At 44.0% G+C, this 16,546-nt stretch overlaps 1 protein-coding gene across 1 annotated transcript in view; it reads right to left on the reverse strand.

Moving 5' to 3' along the window:
- Window positions 1-1,474: 1,474 nt before the first annotated feature.
- Window positions 1,475-16,546, reverse strand: part of ltbp4 (latent transforming growth factor beta binding protein 4) — a 55,237-nt gene continuing 40,165 nt past the window's right edge. The window contains exons 14-36 of the mRNA XM_030152936.1: window positions 15,896-16,018; window positions 15,021-15,146; window positions 14,831-14,944; window positions 14,616-14,735; window positions 13,597-13,710; window positions 12,492-12,611; window positions 12,274-12,393; window positions 11,666-11,791; window positions 11,195-11,320; window positions 10,885-11,007; window positions 9,415-9,546; window positions 8,291-8,416; window positions 7,964-8,107; window positions 6,319-6,591; window positions 5,936-6,007; window positions 5,665-5,793; window positions 5,401-5,541; window positions 4,487-4,639; window positions 4,227-4,322; window positions 3,812-3,986; window positions 2,997-3,283; window positions 2,705-2,857; window positions 1,475-2,098 (exon numbers count right to left, since the gene is read on the reverse strand). Coding sequence (XP_030008796.1) covers window positions 1,956-2,098; window positions 2,705-2,857; window positions 2,997-3,283; window positions 3,812-3,986; window positions 4,227-4,322; window positions 4,487-4,639; window positions 5,401-5,541; window positions 5,665-5,793; window positions 5,936-6,007; window positions 6,319-6,591; window positions 7,964-8,107; window positions 8,291-8,416; window positions 9,415-9,546; window positions 10,885-11,007; window positions 11,195-11,320; window positions 11,666-11,791; window positions 12,274-12,393; window positions 12,492-12,611; window positions 13,597-13,710; window positions 14,616-14,735; window positions 14,831-14,944; window positions 15,021-15,146; window positions 15,896-16,018 — 3,236 coding nt within the window. The 3' untranslated portion in view covers window positions 1,475-1,955. The remainder of the gene's footprint in view (window positions 2,099-2,704; window positions 2,858-2,996; window positions 3,284-3,811; window positions 3,987-4,226; window positions 4,323-4,486; window positions 4,640-5,400; window positions 5,542-5,664; window positions 5,794-5,935; window positions 6,008-6,318; window positions 6,592-7,963; window positions 8,108-8,290; window positions 8,417-9,414; window positions 9,547-10,884; window positions 11,008-11,194; window positions 11,321-11,665; window positions 11,792-12,273; window positions 12,394-12,491; window positions 12,612-13,596; window positions 13,711-14,615; window positions 14,736-14,830; window positions 14,945-15,020; window positions 15,147-15,895; window positions 16,019-16,546) is intronic.

Here is a 16,546-nt window from a genome sequence, read left to right on the forward strand (position 1 = left end):
TCTGCAAATATTGAAGTATACACATTAGCACATTCAGTTTCTACAAACCATCAAACCAACAAACACTGGGAAAAAATGGGCATATCCTTATTTTCCTTATTGTCGACAAACCTATGGAAGTAAATCTGTCTCATCAGATTTTGAATTATAAAAGCTATTGAATTTCTAGCATTGAATTTTTTTGCACTGAAATTAAGTATCCAAATTTTTTGTCTCTGAATTCAACTCTGTTTGTATGTTTGATGGCTAATTCCTTTTTTGACACCTATTGTGTACTTCTGCTTCTCCTTCTTCAGTTTATTGTAGCCAGTGTGTTACTAGCTTGGACAGTTATCATGCTAACTTTAGCTGCTAGTTTTAAGCTACCAAATGGCTCGTTACAACGGACTTCGAAAGTGAGAGAAATAAGTTTTAATAATTAAAACAGAAATATAAGGATAATGAAATTCAGAAGAGACTTGACTGGGAAAATATCAGAACATACTTGTGTGATAGTTTTTACAGCTTTTATCACTATTTAGGCTAAATGGAATTGCATGCTATAAAATGTTAGCTTAGCCACCGTTTGCTAACATTAGAAACAGCTAAATAAAATTACATTTATTCTTCATTTGCATAAAGTAAGATAATATTTTCTCTTCCTTTCAGTTTTATTGTACTTTTTGGTGCTGTGTCACATGTACGTGGTGAACTCTGTAAACTGGTGATTATTATTATTATTATTATTATTATTCGTCCAAATCTGTGTTTACACCTGGTATGAAAACAACTGACATTAACCTTCCACCTGTGGTCACTTTTATCCAGGTATAAGATAAAATAAAAATCTGTCATTTCTGAAGTTCGTTGAGTTCAGTGTTTCTGTTTTAGTCTAGTCTGGTTCAGTTTATTTATTTTACCTTCACTCCAGTTCTGTCCACCGTTTACAGCAGAACCTTCAGTCAAACAAACATCCACCACCATGGCTTTGGCTCAGTTCACTGTGGGCTCCGCTTGGTTTCAGTACAGTTAACCTGTTACCCCGTTAACCGCTAACCAGTAACCCAGTTACCAGTTCCCAGTTACCTAGTTACAGCTACCAGTTCCCTGTTCCCCAGCTACCCAGTTACCTAGTTACAGCTACCCAGTTACCAGCTAACCAGTTCCCAGTTCTCCGGGCTCCTGGAGGTCATCAGGGTCCAACTCCAGCTCAGTTCCAAACTGTCACCAGGTCAAACATGGCTTCTTCTTCTTCTTCTTCTCTCCTTTAAACTGGGCAGATATTAATGATTCGAATAAATTCTTATTTCATATTTTTTTGTGCCTCAAACAAAAACTCACTAAGCATTTATGAAAACAACCCCTGACCTTTGACCTCACCTCAACGCCCTATCAGCTCCATGTGTTTAACTACAGTTGGATGAATACTGGAGGTTTTCCACCGTTTGTATGAATGACCTTAGTTTGATGCATCTGCGTTGGTTACAGAGTCCTGCTGTTCACATGTGTGTTTTGGTGATAATGGTGTCATTTGGTTCTTTTTTTAGTTTTAATTACACATTATATACGGTCTAGTTACATAGTGTGATAGTGCGACACATTTACATTTCATTTGGTTGCTGAAATAAGTGGATTTATTGTATAAATATAGTGGAATCTACACAAACTAAAAGTGTTTAAACTCAGTTTTGTTTAAACTAGTTGGTTCTAGTCTAGTTAAACGGACCAATACAAGCCTGTGCCCAGTCTAACCTTTCTAGCTTTAGTGCAATGTGATGTTATTTTGGTCCAGTACATGTTATTCTGGTCAGTTCTAGTTTAGTCTGGTCTAATTTGGATCTGTACCCAGTACACCCAGACCAGTTTGGTCCAAATCCAGCCCAGTCCACCTTTATGGAGTCCAGACCAGTTTAATCTAGTCTAAAGCATCCTGGGTTCAGCTGAGTCCGGTCCGGTCCGGTTCAGCCCAGTTCGGTCTACGCAGCCACACAGTGGTTGGGTCTGTGGGACATGACGTATCCTCTCCTGCAGATGCAACGGAACGACCCGTCTGTGTTCACACAGCGAGCGTTGACACATGGGAACTCCAGACTGACGGCAGCGTCGCACTCATTTATATCTGAAAAAAAAGACACGCAGAACTAAGTACCAGCACAGTACCATCAGAGTTTATATAAGAAAGAGAAATATAGAAGAAAGGATAAAGAGAAATACAGAAGAAAGGATAAAGAGAAATATAGAAGAAAGGAGGGATGACAGTGGTGTTTAAGGTTCATGTATTATCATTCACTAGCGGCATTGTACCCATGGTGCCATTGTACGATAACATGTGAGGCTGAAAGTGCCCAGCATACCTCACAACGAATACGGACATAAAATTGTGCCTAGTAGATAGTCAGGTAATGTTTGTATTCATTTGGTGACTTTGGTGGCGATCGGGCGTGTGAAGGCTGAGGAAAACCCGCACAAACGCCCTCCTGTGCTACAACATCGATCGGTCAGACAGACACTGGACGGACACGAAACGTGCGTAATAGTAGGATTCACTGGAGCACATGAAAGAAAGAAACGTGTTCTCAGGTCCCAGCAATAAGATAAGAAATAGGATATACAGTATTTGTACATATATTATTAAATAATATAACAATAATAATTCTATGTATTGAATATAGTTTATGAGTCTGATTTATTGTCCAAGTGCTGAAGACAATCATGCAGACATTACCTATACAGGTCATAGACGTCATGTCCAGCTCGTATCCTTGGTAACAGTCACAGGTGTAACCCTCGGCAACACGAATACACCTGCCATTCTCACAGCCGTGAAGTATCCCACAATCCTCTGCTGCACTCAGGCCAGCATAAGGCTCATACTGTCCTGAAACACAACAAGTGATGGACATGATGGACATGAGGATCACTCTCATCCTCATGTTCATCACTCATCTTTAAGCTGCATCTTCTTCACTGCCCAGTAGATGGAGCTAGATCTTCAATGACAACACGAGTTCACTCACTCTCATACACCCTCCTCGGAGCTGCTCCTCCTCTTCCTCCTTCTCCTCTTCTGTCACTGAATGGAGGAAAGGGGGGCCCAGGCCTCCATGCCCCCTCCTCCTCCTCCTCCTCCTCATAAGGAGCTCCGGGCAGCGGGGCCAGACTCAGAGGAGCTCCATCAGGGCGGGAGGGAGGGGGTGGGCGGGCCCCAAATGCCCTCTCAGCCCGGGGGTCAGAGGGGAGGCGCAAAGATGGAGGTCTGGATCCGTCAGGAGGTCCGTAGTCTCCTTCAGAGTAGTAACCATCACTGAGACACAAATACAGGCTGGGTTTAGTCCATTTATGAGCAAACCCAGACCACAGAGACCCCACCCCAAAGAGCTAAACTAACAGAGCTAAACTAACAGAGCTAAGCTAACAGAGCTGTAATGTAAACTATCAGCTGACGCAGCACGTCAACATTATAAAACTGTTATTTTAGTGACGTCTATGAGTTTTAGCTGCAGCTTAAAGATGCAGCCTTTGTCACTTTGTTTGACTCTAACAGTTGTTTCTCAAAGGTTCTCATCTCATGTGAGGACATGTGGAGACCAGCAGAGTGACTCACTACTCCCTCTAATGGTCACATGAATAGAACTCCAGAGCTCTCTATTCTAAACCTTGAATGATACTGTAATATTTTAAAGTACAAATATCACATATTGTCCATATGACACAGAGGACATGACAAATGATTAATGATTCATAATGAAGACAAACAGGTGTAAGAAATGATCCAACATTCATAAAGGAGGTGACTGTGTTGTGTATTAGAACCCTTTAAACCTGAGCTCACCTGCCATAGGCTCCCTCAGGAAGACTGTAGGTGGGGGGAGTCCTCCCTCTGAACGCAGACCTGGCCCCCCCTGGTGGAGAGTAGTCATCATAGTCCAGACGAGAGAAGTCTGTCCCAGGAAGGACGGGAGGACGGAAGGAGTCCGGAGGAAGGAAAGGAGAGAAGTATGGAGGAGCTGGGGGGATGGGGGTTGGGGGGCATTTTTCTTATCAGTACATTCTTGCAAAACTCAGCTCTAAGTATTGTACATGTAAATGTATAAGTAATTCTTAATATGAAAATGTAACTAATACTTTGTGTGTGTGTGTGTGTATATATATATATATATATATATATATATATACATATATATATATATATATGTATAGATAGATAGATAGATGAGCATTTTCAAACTAATGACAGTGTTTGGTACCTCCTGCCCTTCCTGGTCCAGGTCCAGGTCCAGGTGAGTCTGGGTAACTTTCAGGATACAGAGGAAGAACTGAACTGCACAGGGAGGCGTAGTCATCTGCAAAGACCAGAGACCAGTATGAGGACCCACTGAACAGCAAGGTGTGTGTGTGTGTGTGTGTGTGTGCTGCTGACCTCTGACCTCTGGACCAGGTCGTCCTTATAAAACCCATCTCTGTGTCAGTGGGGTTTTGTCTGGTTAAATAAAGGTTCAGTTCAAACCTGAGTCAGTGGCGGGGCACAGGGCACACTCCATCCCCCATCCGTCTCCATAGAGACAGCAGCAGTCCATGAAGGTGAGCTGGGCCCCCAGTAGAGGACTCTGACAGACCAGGTCTGCCGTCACATGTTGCCAACACAGCGACAGGTTCTCATCTGCACAACACACGTCACACAACACTTATTTACACTGGAATAAGTGAGTCCAAAGCACAGGGTGTGTTTGACTGACTCCAAACATCTGTAGTTAAATATCTGTAGTTTAGTCTGAAAAACAGAGGAAAGATGAGGAACATGAAGAACTGTAGCAAAACAAATGATTATGTAACAGAATGAAAACACATGGTCTCTGCTGATGTGGTTTATTGCTCAAGTGGTTCGGTTCAGTTATGGTTTGGTTCAGTTTGGTTCTGGTTTTCACAGACCCTGACCCCTAATCTCAGGTTAATTTAGGGTTAACTCTAACCTGAGGTTAACCTAGGGTTAACCCTGACCCCTAACCTTAACCTTAACTCTAGGGTTCATCTGCGTCCTATTGGCTGGTGGATTCACTCTTGTTTCTGTTCTTGTGACGGTTCTTCATGTGGTGATGTTGCAGATGTTCACTGATCCAGAATTAAACCAGTGGATAATTCCTCTGACATGTAATAAAACTGCAGTATAAGGCCTGTTTTAGACTAAACTTTTGAATGTACAGACATTTGGGCTCAGTAACAGACAAGTTTCATAAAAATAAACTTTGTTTCAATTCTAAATGATGTTTGAGATTGGATATTTTTCTGCTGTAGTTTATGTTCAGGTTTGTTTGTGTTTTAATTTCTCTGCATTAACATCACATAAACATCAGCTTCACCTGTGGAGTTACTCTGGTTACCATGGGAACCCCTGTCCTGGCGGTACAGGTGTGACTGTCTTACCCACAGTGAGGTGGGAGGAGTTGACACAGTTCCTCTGAGTGTCGTCGAGGACCAGAGGATGAGGACAGCTGCAGTAATAAGAACCCACCGTGTTGACACAAACACCTCCGATACAACTCTCCTCTTCACACTCGTCATGATCTGAGACACAAACAGACGTTTACAGATGTTTACAGATGTTTACAGTGTCCTACTGATGCTTCTAGATCTAAGTCCTCAAACACCAGTCCTGTTGGACGGTCAGACGTCCACATGTGTCCTCACCCACACATTCCAACAGTGTGTTGTTGTACACGTATCCACTGGAGCAGTAACAGTTGTACCCAGGAATGTTGTTGACACACACACCGTTTTTGCAAACCTCTGGATGGAAGCGTTTACACTCGTCCACATCTGGACACAAAGACAACCATGTTTACATATAAGCAGACGTCTGCAGCAGAAGGGGACCCTTATTACAACTGTTACTATCAGTACATGGTACTAGTAGTACCATCTACTACTGCTGTGGGGGGTGGATGGGGTAGATGTTTACCTCTGTAGCTGAAGGCTCCAGGTCCAGTACTGACGTATCCTCGACCATTCGGACACAGACTGAGAAACTCAGCTGTACCAACACAAACAGAACACAAACTCAGCATCAAAAGGATATTTTAGTGTATATATACTATATACCCCCCTGTGGGTGGGCGTATATACTACATACCCCCTATGGGTGGGTGGGGGTATAGTAACTTTTTTTTTTCTTTTTTTAACTTGTCTTGTCCAGCATCCTAACAGCACAATGGTAGTGTGGCTGCCTTTGAGTGCTGAACTAATGGGGTATAGTAACTTCTTTTCAACATTTGCACTCAAACTGATCTGGAAAGGTGCCCAGTCTGAAGGTGAAGGTGAAGGGGTGCTGGGGCTGTGTCTGACCTGTGTCGAGGGGGGGGCAGGTGTGGTACTGGCAGCCCAGCCCCCAGGCCTCCCCCACGGTGCAGCAGCACTCCTGCTGGGTGGTGTTGGTGGCCAACAGGCTGCAGGTGCCTCGCTCCGCCAGGTTGTAGTAACACTCCCTCAGCTCACCAGGACGAGCCGCCGGGAGGGGGGGCAGCATCATCTCCAACACACTGACATGGAACGAAGAGGAGGGGGACGAAGAGGACGAAGAGGACGAGGAAGACGATGGAGAGGAGGGTAATGTCCCTGCTGGAGGACACAGAAGAAAAGCATTCATTGAATATTTTAGTTCAATGAAAAACTCTGATATTTAATAAACAATCAGGTGCTTTGTTTGTACAGTTCAAAAAGTCATGAGTTAAACTAAATCTGATCCAAATCCTCAGTTTCAAAAAAGATAAGATGCTGGAAAACATAAATGAGAACATAAGATACATCGTGAAGAGCAGGAGGACAACTGGGCCTTTTATTAGTGACGGCACTGGAGCATTAGCGCCTCCACAACGACCAACCGCATCTGGAACAGCAGGCGTTTGTTTACAGACGCACACGTTCTTATCTGTTCTTCTGTTCTCATGAAACGTCATCAGTCGGTCCTAGTTCTGTTCCAATTGAAAGTTTGTACAAACCTAGAACCCATAGAATACCCAGATATTGTTCTTTTTCTTGCTTAAACCACAGACTGGGCTGGAAATACCCCATAATGCACTTGGTGTTACTGTCGAATGTAACAGCGGCTTCTGTGAAAACTGAATTCAAACATGTTTAATGGAGTCGATGAACGTAACGGCATGATGTGATATAATGTTGGAACACACGCCAGAGGCAGAATACAGAGAAATACGTCTGTATCAGACGGGACTGAATGAAAATTTGTTCCAGTTTTGAAAAATCTACAAAATGTATGAAAAATATGAACAACATGTAAATAGAACAAATTAATTGAAATCAAATCATGTGGTGATTTGAGGGAAATCTGTTCTGGAGCAGATGGAGTAAATACAGCAGAGACAGGGTTAAAGGTCACCAGGGTTAAAGGTCACCAGGGTTAAAGGTCACCAGGACCAGCCATTCAGTTACAGACAGACTGGAGTTAACTGGAGGTCCCACCTCTGGGACCAGGTTTGACCAAGACCAGGTCTGACCAAAACCAGGTCTGACCAAGACCCGGTCTGACCAAGACCCGGTCTGACCAAGACCAGACTCTGCGTTCTTGGTATTTAGAAATGGCCCATGTCCTTCGACAGAAGGTCTAGTAGAATTCACTGAAACCCACTAATCCACATCATGGACCTGAAGCGGCCTGGTCCAGACCCAGGCTCAGACCCAGACCCAGCCTCAGGCTCAGGCTCAGGCTCAGGCCCAGGCCCAGGCCCAGACCCAGACCCGGGCCCAGGCCCAGACCCAGACCCGGCCTCAGGCCCAGGCACAGGCGCAGGCCCAGGCTCAGACCCAGACCCAGGCCCAGACCCTTCACCACCTAAACCAGGAGGATTCTCAGTATTACTTCTACACTTGGATCCTTCTTAAATGCCCATAAACGCTGACCTGGGGTTCTTTAAACCTGAACCGGTCCTGTGCAGGTCCAGGTCCAGGTGGTCCACAGGTTGTTGGTCTTTACCTGGTCCTGCAGGGTTCACACACTTCCTGGCCGTGTTGTCGTACTCCTCGCCTGGTTGTTCGCATTCACACATGAACGAACCTTCGACGTTCTCACAGCGAGCAGAACCGCACACGTCCGGCAGAGACACACACTCGTCCTCATCTGAAGACACACACACACACACACACACACACACACAGATACAGACTACGCTATAGAAATCTGATCTATTATAATTGTTCCGTTTTTTCGATATTTAGTAAAGTTTAGCACAGGTGTCCAATGGTGTGTGTGTGTGTGTGTAGGTGTGTGTGTGTGTGTGTGTATGTTCAGGTGGAAACGTACCCACACAGGCCTTTCCGTCGGCGGTGGAGGTGAAGCCCTGGTCGCACACACACACATATGTTCCAATCAGGTTCTGACAGAAGGCGTGTTCTCCACACACTGTCTTATTGGAACATTCATTCACATCTGACAGAAAAAAGACACAGTGTGAGGTTCAGTCACACGGACGACGACACACGTGTGTGTTTACCTACAGCATGTATGTGGATGAACGTTATGTTGTTCCACATTATATTTGTACGTATTTATTAGAAAAAACATTTGTTATAACTGCGACAGCACAACAGGAAAGAGAAAGCTGAAACAGAGGCTGAAACAGAGGCTGAAACAGTGGCTGAAACAGAAGCTGAAACAGAGGCTGAAACAGAGGCTGAAACAGTGGCTGAAACAGTGGCTGAAACAGAAGCTGAAACAGTGGCTGAAACAGTGGCTGAAACAGAGGCTGAAACAGAAGCTGAAACAGAGGCTGAAACAGAAGCTGAAACAGAGGCTGAAACAGAGGCTGAAACAGACGCTGAAACAGAGGCTGAAACAGAGGCTGAAACAGTGGCTGAAACAGAAGCTGAAACAGAGGCTGAAACAGAGGCTGAAACAGTGGCTGAAACAGAGGCTGAAACAGAAGCTGAAACAGAGGCTGAAACAGAGGCTGAAACAGAAGCTGAAACAGAAGCTGAAACAGAGGCTGAAACAGTGGCTGAAACAGAAGCTGAAACAGAGGCTGAAACAGTGCCTGAAACAGAGGCTGAAACAGAAGCTGAAACAGAGGCTGAAAAAGAAGCTGAAACAGAGGCTGAAACAGAGGCTGAAACAGAAGCTGAAACAACGGCTGAAACAGCGGCTGAAACAGAAGCTGAAACAGAGGCTGAAACGGTGCTCAGGGAACATGGAGAGTTAGAATATGCACAAATTCAATAAAAAAAATAACATGCAAAAAAAAAAAGAGTTAGAAGATGCAGAATGAGTGAGAACTGAGGATTCAGTCGAGGGACAAACAGACTTTTACAGCGATAACGAACTTCTAAAAAACTCCTGCGCTGTGAGACTTTTCAAACATGGATGTAAAACACGTGCAAACTAACTCTGAATGAATGTACAGACGTAGTGGAGGGCGGAGTCAGACTCACCGACGCATGTGCCGCTCGCCGACACCTGATAACCGGGGTCACATGACGTCAGGCAGCGAAACGAACCAATGGTGTTCTCGCAGCGCTGCGACCCACAGACGGAGCCACTGGAGGAGATGCACTCGTCCACATCTGAGACACAAAAGCAGGTCAAACACAGACATTTAAGCAGGGGTCACTGGTCCTCTGTACGTTAGCATTAATGAGGTCAGAACAAAACCACCATGAGAGAAACAGAACTGAAGGAAACTCCACCGGGTCAGAACCCACTGAAACACACACAGCTGTCAACGTCACGAATGAGTCTGATTAGATCTACGACAGACTGATGAAAAGAACTACTGAACATCAGTGTTCTACGACAACAGGAGAAAAAACAGAAAAGGGTGAGGTTTTCCTGGTCAAATAAAGGTGAATAAATTCATAAATACATGAATTAGGGCCACAGAAAAAAATAAAAAAACTGGTCACTATGAGAATGAAGTCCTAAAATATCGAGACAAAACCTGTAATTTTATGAGAATAAAGTCGAATACAAAAAGAGTCTTGATTTTACGAGAATAACGTAATTTAAAAACAAGTGTAAAAATGTCATAATTTAGGAGTACCCACTCATCGCATTACGTAGAACTTGGAACATTTTGTGAGGTTCTACTGTCATTTGGGGTTTACGCACCAAGGGCAAATACTGAGCCTATTAGCCCCGCCCACCAAATACTGAAACTATTAGCCCCGCCCACTTAATACTGAGACTATTAGCCCTGCCCACTTAATACTGAGACTATTAGCCCCGCCCACCAAATACTGGGACTATTAGCCCCGCCCACCATCAACACATTAGCATTAGTTGAAGGACTTTGAAGACAGTTCACACATGCTTGGGTTTGTTTTGTCATAAGAACCAACCACATTTGGAGGAATTTGTCTCTTTTTATGGAGGAGGAACTGGCAATTTATAAATTATGACTTTTTAATTGCATTATTGAGAATTTATTTTGAAAATATTACAACTTTAACCTCATAAAAGTACGACTATTATGAGATTTTTTTTTTTAATTACAACTTTATTCTCAAAATATTCTGACTTTATTCTCATAGTGACGTGTTTTTATTTTTCCTACGTGGCCTAATGCGCTGTCGTAGTTTTCTGATCCGTTTAAATCAGTGGTTCTTAACCTTGTTGGAGGTACTGAACCCCACCAGTTTCATATGTGCATTCACACATTGTAACACACACCCATCACCTAATTTCCATCAGGCTACAATAATAATGAATATTTACTGCAAATCAGTGTGACTTCTGCTGTTGTCGAGCGTGTGTCTTGACCTCCGCCGAACCCCTGAGACTGACTCACCGAACCCCTAGGGTTCGATCGAACCCAGGTTAAGAACCACTGACTTAAATGCTCTGAATTAAAGCCCCTCCTCCTTTTTCTGCTGCTTCAGTTTCATATAAACTGACATAAGTACCGAGACATGCAGTCTTCTCTGGGTTGGTGACGAAGCCGGTCTGACACTGGCACTGGAAGGAGCCTTCAGTGTTCACACAGCGACCGTCCACACACACGCCCGGCCTCGAACACTCGTCCACATCTACACAAAAACACACACAAGTTAGACGTACAGGTTACCATGGAGACGGGCCGACCATGACATCACCTTTACATCAGTGTGAAAACAGAGCAGCTGAAACACTGGGCTGTGTGTTTGTGTGTGAAGCTGTGACTGACTGCAGACTGTGAGTGACAGCTGATGAGGGCGGGGCTAAGTGTGACCTCACCGAGGCAGGCGGTCCTGTTGGCGCTCAGCGTGAACCCGTGTGAACACACACACGTGTACGAGCCTTCAGTGTTCACACATTCACCTCTGGGGAAGCAGAAGTCCGACTCCAAACACTCGTTAATATCTGAGGAGGACACAGGAAACAACAGGCTGACCCAGAACCAGACCCAGACCCAGACCCAGACCCAGAACCAGAACCAGAACCAGAACCAGACCCAGAACCAGACCCAGAACCAGACCCAGACCCAGACCCAGAACCAGACCCAGAACCAGACCCAGAACCAGAACCAGAACCAGACCCAGAACCAGACCCAGAACCAGACCCAGAACCAGACCCAGACCCAGACCCAGACCCAGACCCAGAATCAGAACCAGAACCAGACCCAGACCCAGAACCAGAACCAGAACCAGACCCAGACCCAGATCCAAACCCCAGCGGAGGAGGACTGGACTTGGACCCTGAACCCACCTGTGCACTGCCTCCTCAGTCCGGTGGTCCTGAACCCTGGTGGACACTCACACCTGAATGAACCCACAGTGTTCACACAGGCTCGTCCTGCCTCACACGCATCGGCTGCCTCGCATTCATCAACATCTGCAGAAACCCAGGATGGAGGTCTGTTAAAGTCAACCCCACCCAAACCAACCCTGACCCCACCAGACCCCACCCAACTCAACCCAACCTGACTCCACCCACCCTGACCCCTGCTGCCTCCATACCTGTGCAGACCCCACCCACCCTGACCCTGACCCCACCCACCCTGCTCTTTGCAGCCTCCATACCTGTGCAGACCCCACCCACCCTGACCCCTGCTGCCTCCATACCTGTGCAGACCCCCCCCACCCCCACCCTGACCCCACCCACCCTGACCCCTGCTGCCTCCATACCTGTGCAGACCCCACCCACCCTGACCCCTGCTGCCTCCATACCTGTGCAGACCCCACCCACCCTCACCCTGACCCCACCCACCCTGACCCCTGCTGCCTCCATACCTGTGCAGACCCCACCCACCCTGACCCCTGCTGCCTCCATACCTGTGCAGACCCCACCCACCCTGACCCCTGCTGCCTCCATACCTGTGCAGACCCCGTTGACGCTCTGGTGTCCCTGTTTACAGGACACACAGCTGTAAGACCCTTCTGTGTTCACACACTCCTGACCTGGACAAATATCTGACCTCCGACACTCATTAACATCTGAAAAAAGAAACACAAACAGGAACAATGGACAAAAAGACCTGTGTGTGTACAGTGTATGTGTACTGTGTGTGTGTGTGTGTGTGTGTGTGTTGTACCTGTACATTGTCTGTTGGTCAGTGTGTATCCTGGTCGACAGGACACACAGCGGTATGAGCCCATGGTGTTTATACACATCTGACCAGGACACTGAGAAGGTTCTGCACACTCATCGACATCTGAACACACACACACACACACACACAAAGCTAACAGTCAGGTGTACACTGCAACACCAGTGGAAACATTTAAAATCATTTCTAACTTACACACCACATGATCATGTACATGTTGATGACCATGATATTATACAAGTTATAGACGTTAGACATTAAACTGTAGACATTATAAATATTGTAGATTTTATACCATAGATATTACAGGGTGGGGAAGCAAAATGTACACTGAACATTTAGTTGTTTTTTCTCAGCAGACACTACGTCAATTGTTTTGAACCCAAACATATACTGATGTCATAATCATACCTAACACTATTATCCATACCTTTTCACAAACTTTGGCCCATATGAGTAATCAGGAAAGCAAACGTCAAAGAGTGTGTGATTTGCTGAATGCACTCGTCACACCAAAGGAGATTTCCAAAATAGTTGGAGTGTCCATAAAGACTGTTTATAATGGAAAGAAGAGAATGACTGTGAGCAAAACTATTACCAGAAAGTCTGGAAGATACTATTAAAGAAGAATGGGAGAAGTTGTCACCCCAATATTTGAGGAACACTTGCACAAGTTTCAGGAAGTGTGTGAAGGCAGTTATTGAGAAAGAAGGAGGACACATAGAATAAAAACATTTTCTATTATGGACATTTTCTTGTGGCAAATAAATTCTCATGACTTTCAATAAACTAATTGGTCATACACTGTCTTTCAATCCCTGCCTCAAAATATTGTACATTTTGCTTCCCCACCCTGTATAAATGTTATACCATAGATATTATAGATGTTATAGATCTTGCCAATGTTACATAGATGTTAGAATGGAAACAGTAATTTTTTGGTTTTAATACAGTAAGTATACACTATATATGTACTATATACAGTATGTACTATATATACACACTATATATGTACTATATCTGTACTATACATACACACTATATATACACTGGACCACTGAAATATGACACTTCAATGTTTTCCACTTACCTGTGCAGGTGTTGTTCAGAAGCTTGTAACCATGGTGACAGACACAGCGGTAGCTTCCAGGTGTGTTTTCACAGTGACCGTTGGAGCAGGGAGCCTGGCGACATTCATCGATATCTTCAAAAAGCACAAACACATGATTAGAAGACAGAAATCTGATGTATATATGGGGGGGGGGGGTTAGAAGTACAAGTAGAAAGTATCACTACAGGTCATTTTACAAAACAGAAGCTTTAATTTCCCATTTTCCTCTAAAATTGAACAGATATTGAAGCAGTGGAGCAGCCCTCCAGTGTCTAAAGCAGTCCACTAGCATTAGCATTAGCATCAGCCACATATCCTGCACTAATGTCATGTAGGCTGCATTAGCATTAGCGTTAGCATCAGCCACATATTCTGCACTAATGTCATGTAGGCTGCATTAGCATTAGCGTTAGCATCAGCCACATATCCTGCACTAATGTCATGTAGGCTGCATTAGCATTAGCCACATATTCTGCACTAATGTCGCGTAGGCTGCATTAGCATTAGCATCAGCCACATATTCTGCACTAATGTCATGTAGGCTGCATTAGCATTAGCGTTAGCATCAGCCACATATCCTGCACTAATGTCATGTAGGCTGCATTAGCATTAGCCACATATTCTGCACTAATGTCGTGTAGGCTGCATGGAAAATTCTCTGTTATTGAAGATGATAATCATCCACTGCAGTTTTACGCGACATACCAAATTCGCTACGCCCAAAAAACCACCTCTTGCAAGAACAAAAACTTTCCAGCCAAAACCGAGAGTTTTGACGATAATACTTTTTTTTTTTTACCACTAGGCAAATTTATGTGCGCAAGTTGTATTTGCGCAATTTGAGGTTCAATGGATAAGAGACTACTGACAGTGTTCGTTATATTTGATGAGGTCATATTTCCATCGATAACAATGTCTAAGGTTGAACAAATCCTAATGAAACTGTCCACTTTATTAGTTTTTTTTTTTTTTTTTTTTAGTTTTTCCGTAGTTGGTACCTGTGCAGACCCGGTTCAACAGTCCATATCCTGACTGACAGGACACACAGCGGTACGAGCCCTGGCTGTTGATGCACTCCTGACCAGGACACTGTAGGGGCTCCTCACACTCATCTACATCTACACACACACACACACACACACACACACGTTTACATACACTTCATCACCGTACATGTGTTGGACTAGACTTGGCGGTGCTGTATGTCTTTTACCTATACAGGTGTTTCTGCTGAGCTTGTAACCATGGCGACAGACACACCTGTAGCTCCCAGGTGTGTTTTCACAGCGGCCGTTGCGGCAGGGGTTCTGCACACACTCATCGATATCTGAGCATAAAACACAGTCAACTACTGTACACTGTACAAACACACACCATAATGACCGACGGGACAGGGGTGTTACCTTGGCAACCGGTCTGCTGACTGACGCTCCTGTATCCAGATGGACACACACACCTGTAGCTCCCAGCGGTGTTCACACACTCACCCCTTGAACACACACCTGCAGACTGTGCACACTCGTTCACATCTACACAAAACACACACACACTCTTTAGTTTAGAAATGACAATAACCATTTTACCAGTTAATTCAATCAATCAATCAATCAGTCTTTATTTATATAGCACTTTTCATACATTAAGAGTGTAGCACAAAGTGCTTTACATATAAGTTTAAAAATCAGTACCACCAACCACCCACCCACCCGGTCACACACACATACACACACGCACACCCACAAGCACAGACATACTTATTAATTAACTAATTAACCTGTCATTACCTATATCTGCCCAGTTAATTAACCTGTCATTACCACCTTTTTCAGTCTGTTTTTCTTTGCAGTAGAAGAAGTATTTATATATATGTAAACCACAAAAAAATAACATGTTCTAACTCAACCAACACATTTATCATTTATGAGGAGTGAAAAACTGATGGTAATAATAGTATTACTAGTAATAATGGTACTATTAGTAATGATGGTACTACTAGTAATAATGGAAATACTATTAATAATAGTACTATTAGTAATATGGTGATACTAGTAATAAAAGTAATACTAGTAATGGTAACACTGTGATAAAGTGACTGACAGGTGTGTGTACACTCATAATCCAAACAGAGCTTAAACACATTTAAATGTTTTATTAGTTTTACAAACACGAGTCCGATACCAAAATAAGTTACATGTATTGTTTTAAATGTAAAACTATTACACTATTAATCTGTTATAATTATTAAACCGTTGTTTTTCCTCAGTGTAGATGTGCTCACCTTGGCAGAATGTCCTCTGAGCGTTGGGTTGGAATCCATGATCACACACACAGGTGTGTTTTCCACCGGGCTGATCCACACAGCGGCCACGCCCACACACACCTGGTCTGCTCACACACACACCTGGCACACACACACACACACACACACACACACCAGCGTTAACAGGACTGTAGACGTAGTCATTTGTATATGATGTTCTGTAACATTTGGAAAATATCCACAGTCATAACATGAACAAACAGAAGTGATCTGACCAATCAGAACGACACTGAAACTCCTGTCATGTGACCATTAAAGACAAATGACTAAAAATAGCCAACATTAACCTTTCATATTGTTGGCCTTGTGCCAGCTTTTCCATCATTTTTCCATTTCTTTTTCATCTTGTTACTGATTTAATTTGATGTAAGTTGATCTGTTTCCTGTTCCGTCACTTTGTTATTCACCAGTGATTCACCAAAGTTCATCCATTCTATGGACGATTGTCTTATCTGATGTTAAGGAGACACGCAATGAAGCAAAACTAAATCCCTCAAATTCATAAAAGTAAAGTAACAGGTGTGTTTGGACGATGTAAGGACTGGGATGTACACGGAAAAGGAACTGGAAGAAAATAAACCCTGGATGAAGTGGAGGTGGTTGAAAACG

This window comes from Sphaeramia orbicularis, chromosome 13, assembly GCF_902148855.1.
Source record: "Sphaeramia orbicularis chromosome 13, fSphaOr1.1, whole genome shotgun sequence".
NCBI classification, from domain to species: domain Eukaryota; kingdom Metazoa; phylum Chordata; class Actinopteri; order Kurtiformes; family Apogonidae; genus Sphaeramia; species Sphaeramia orbicularis.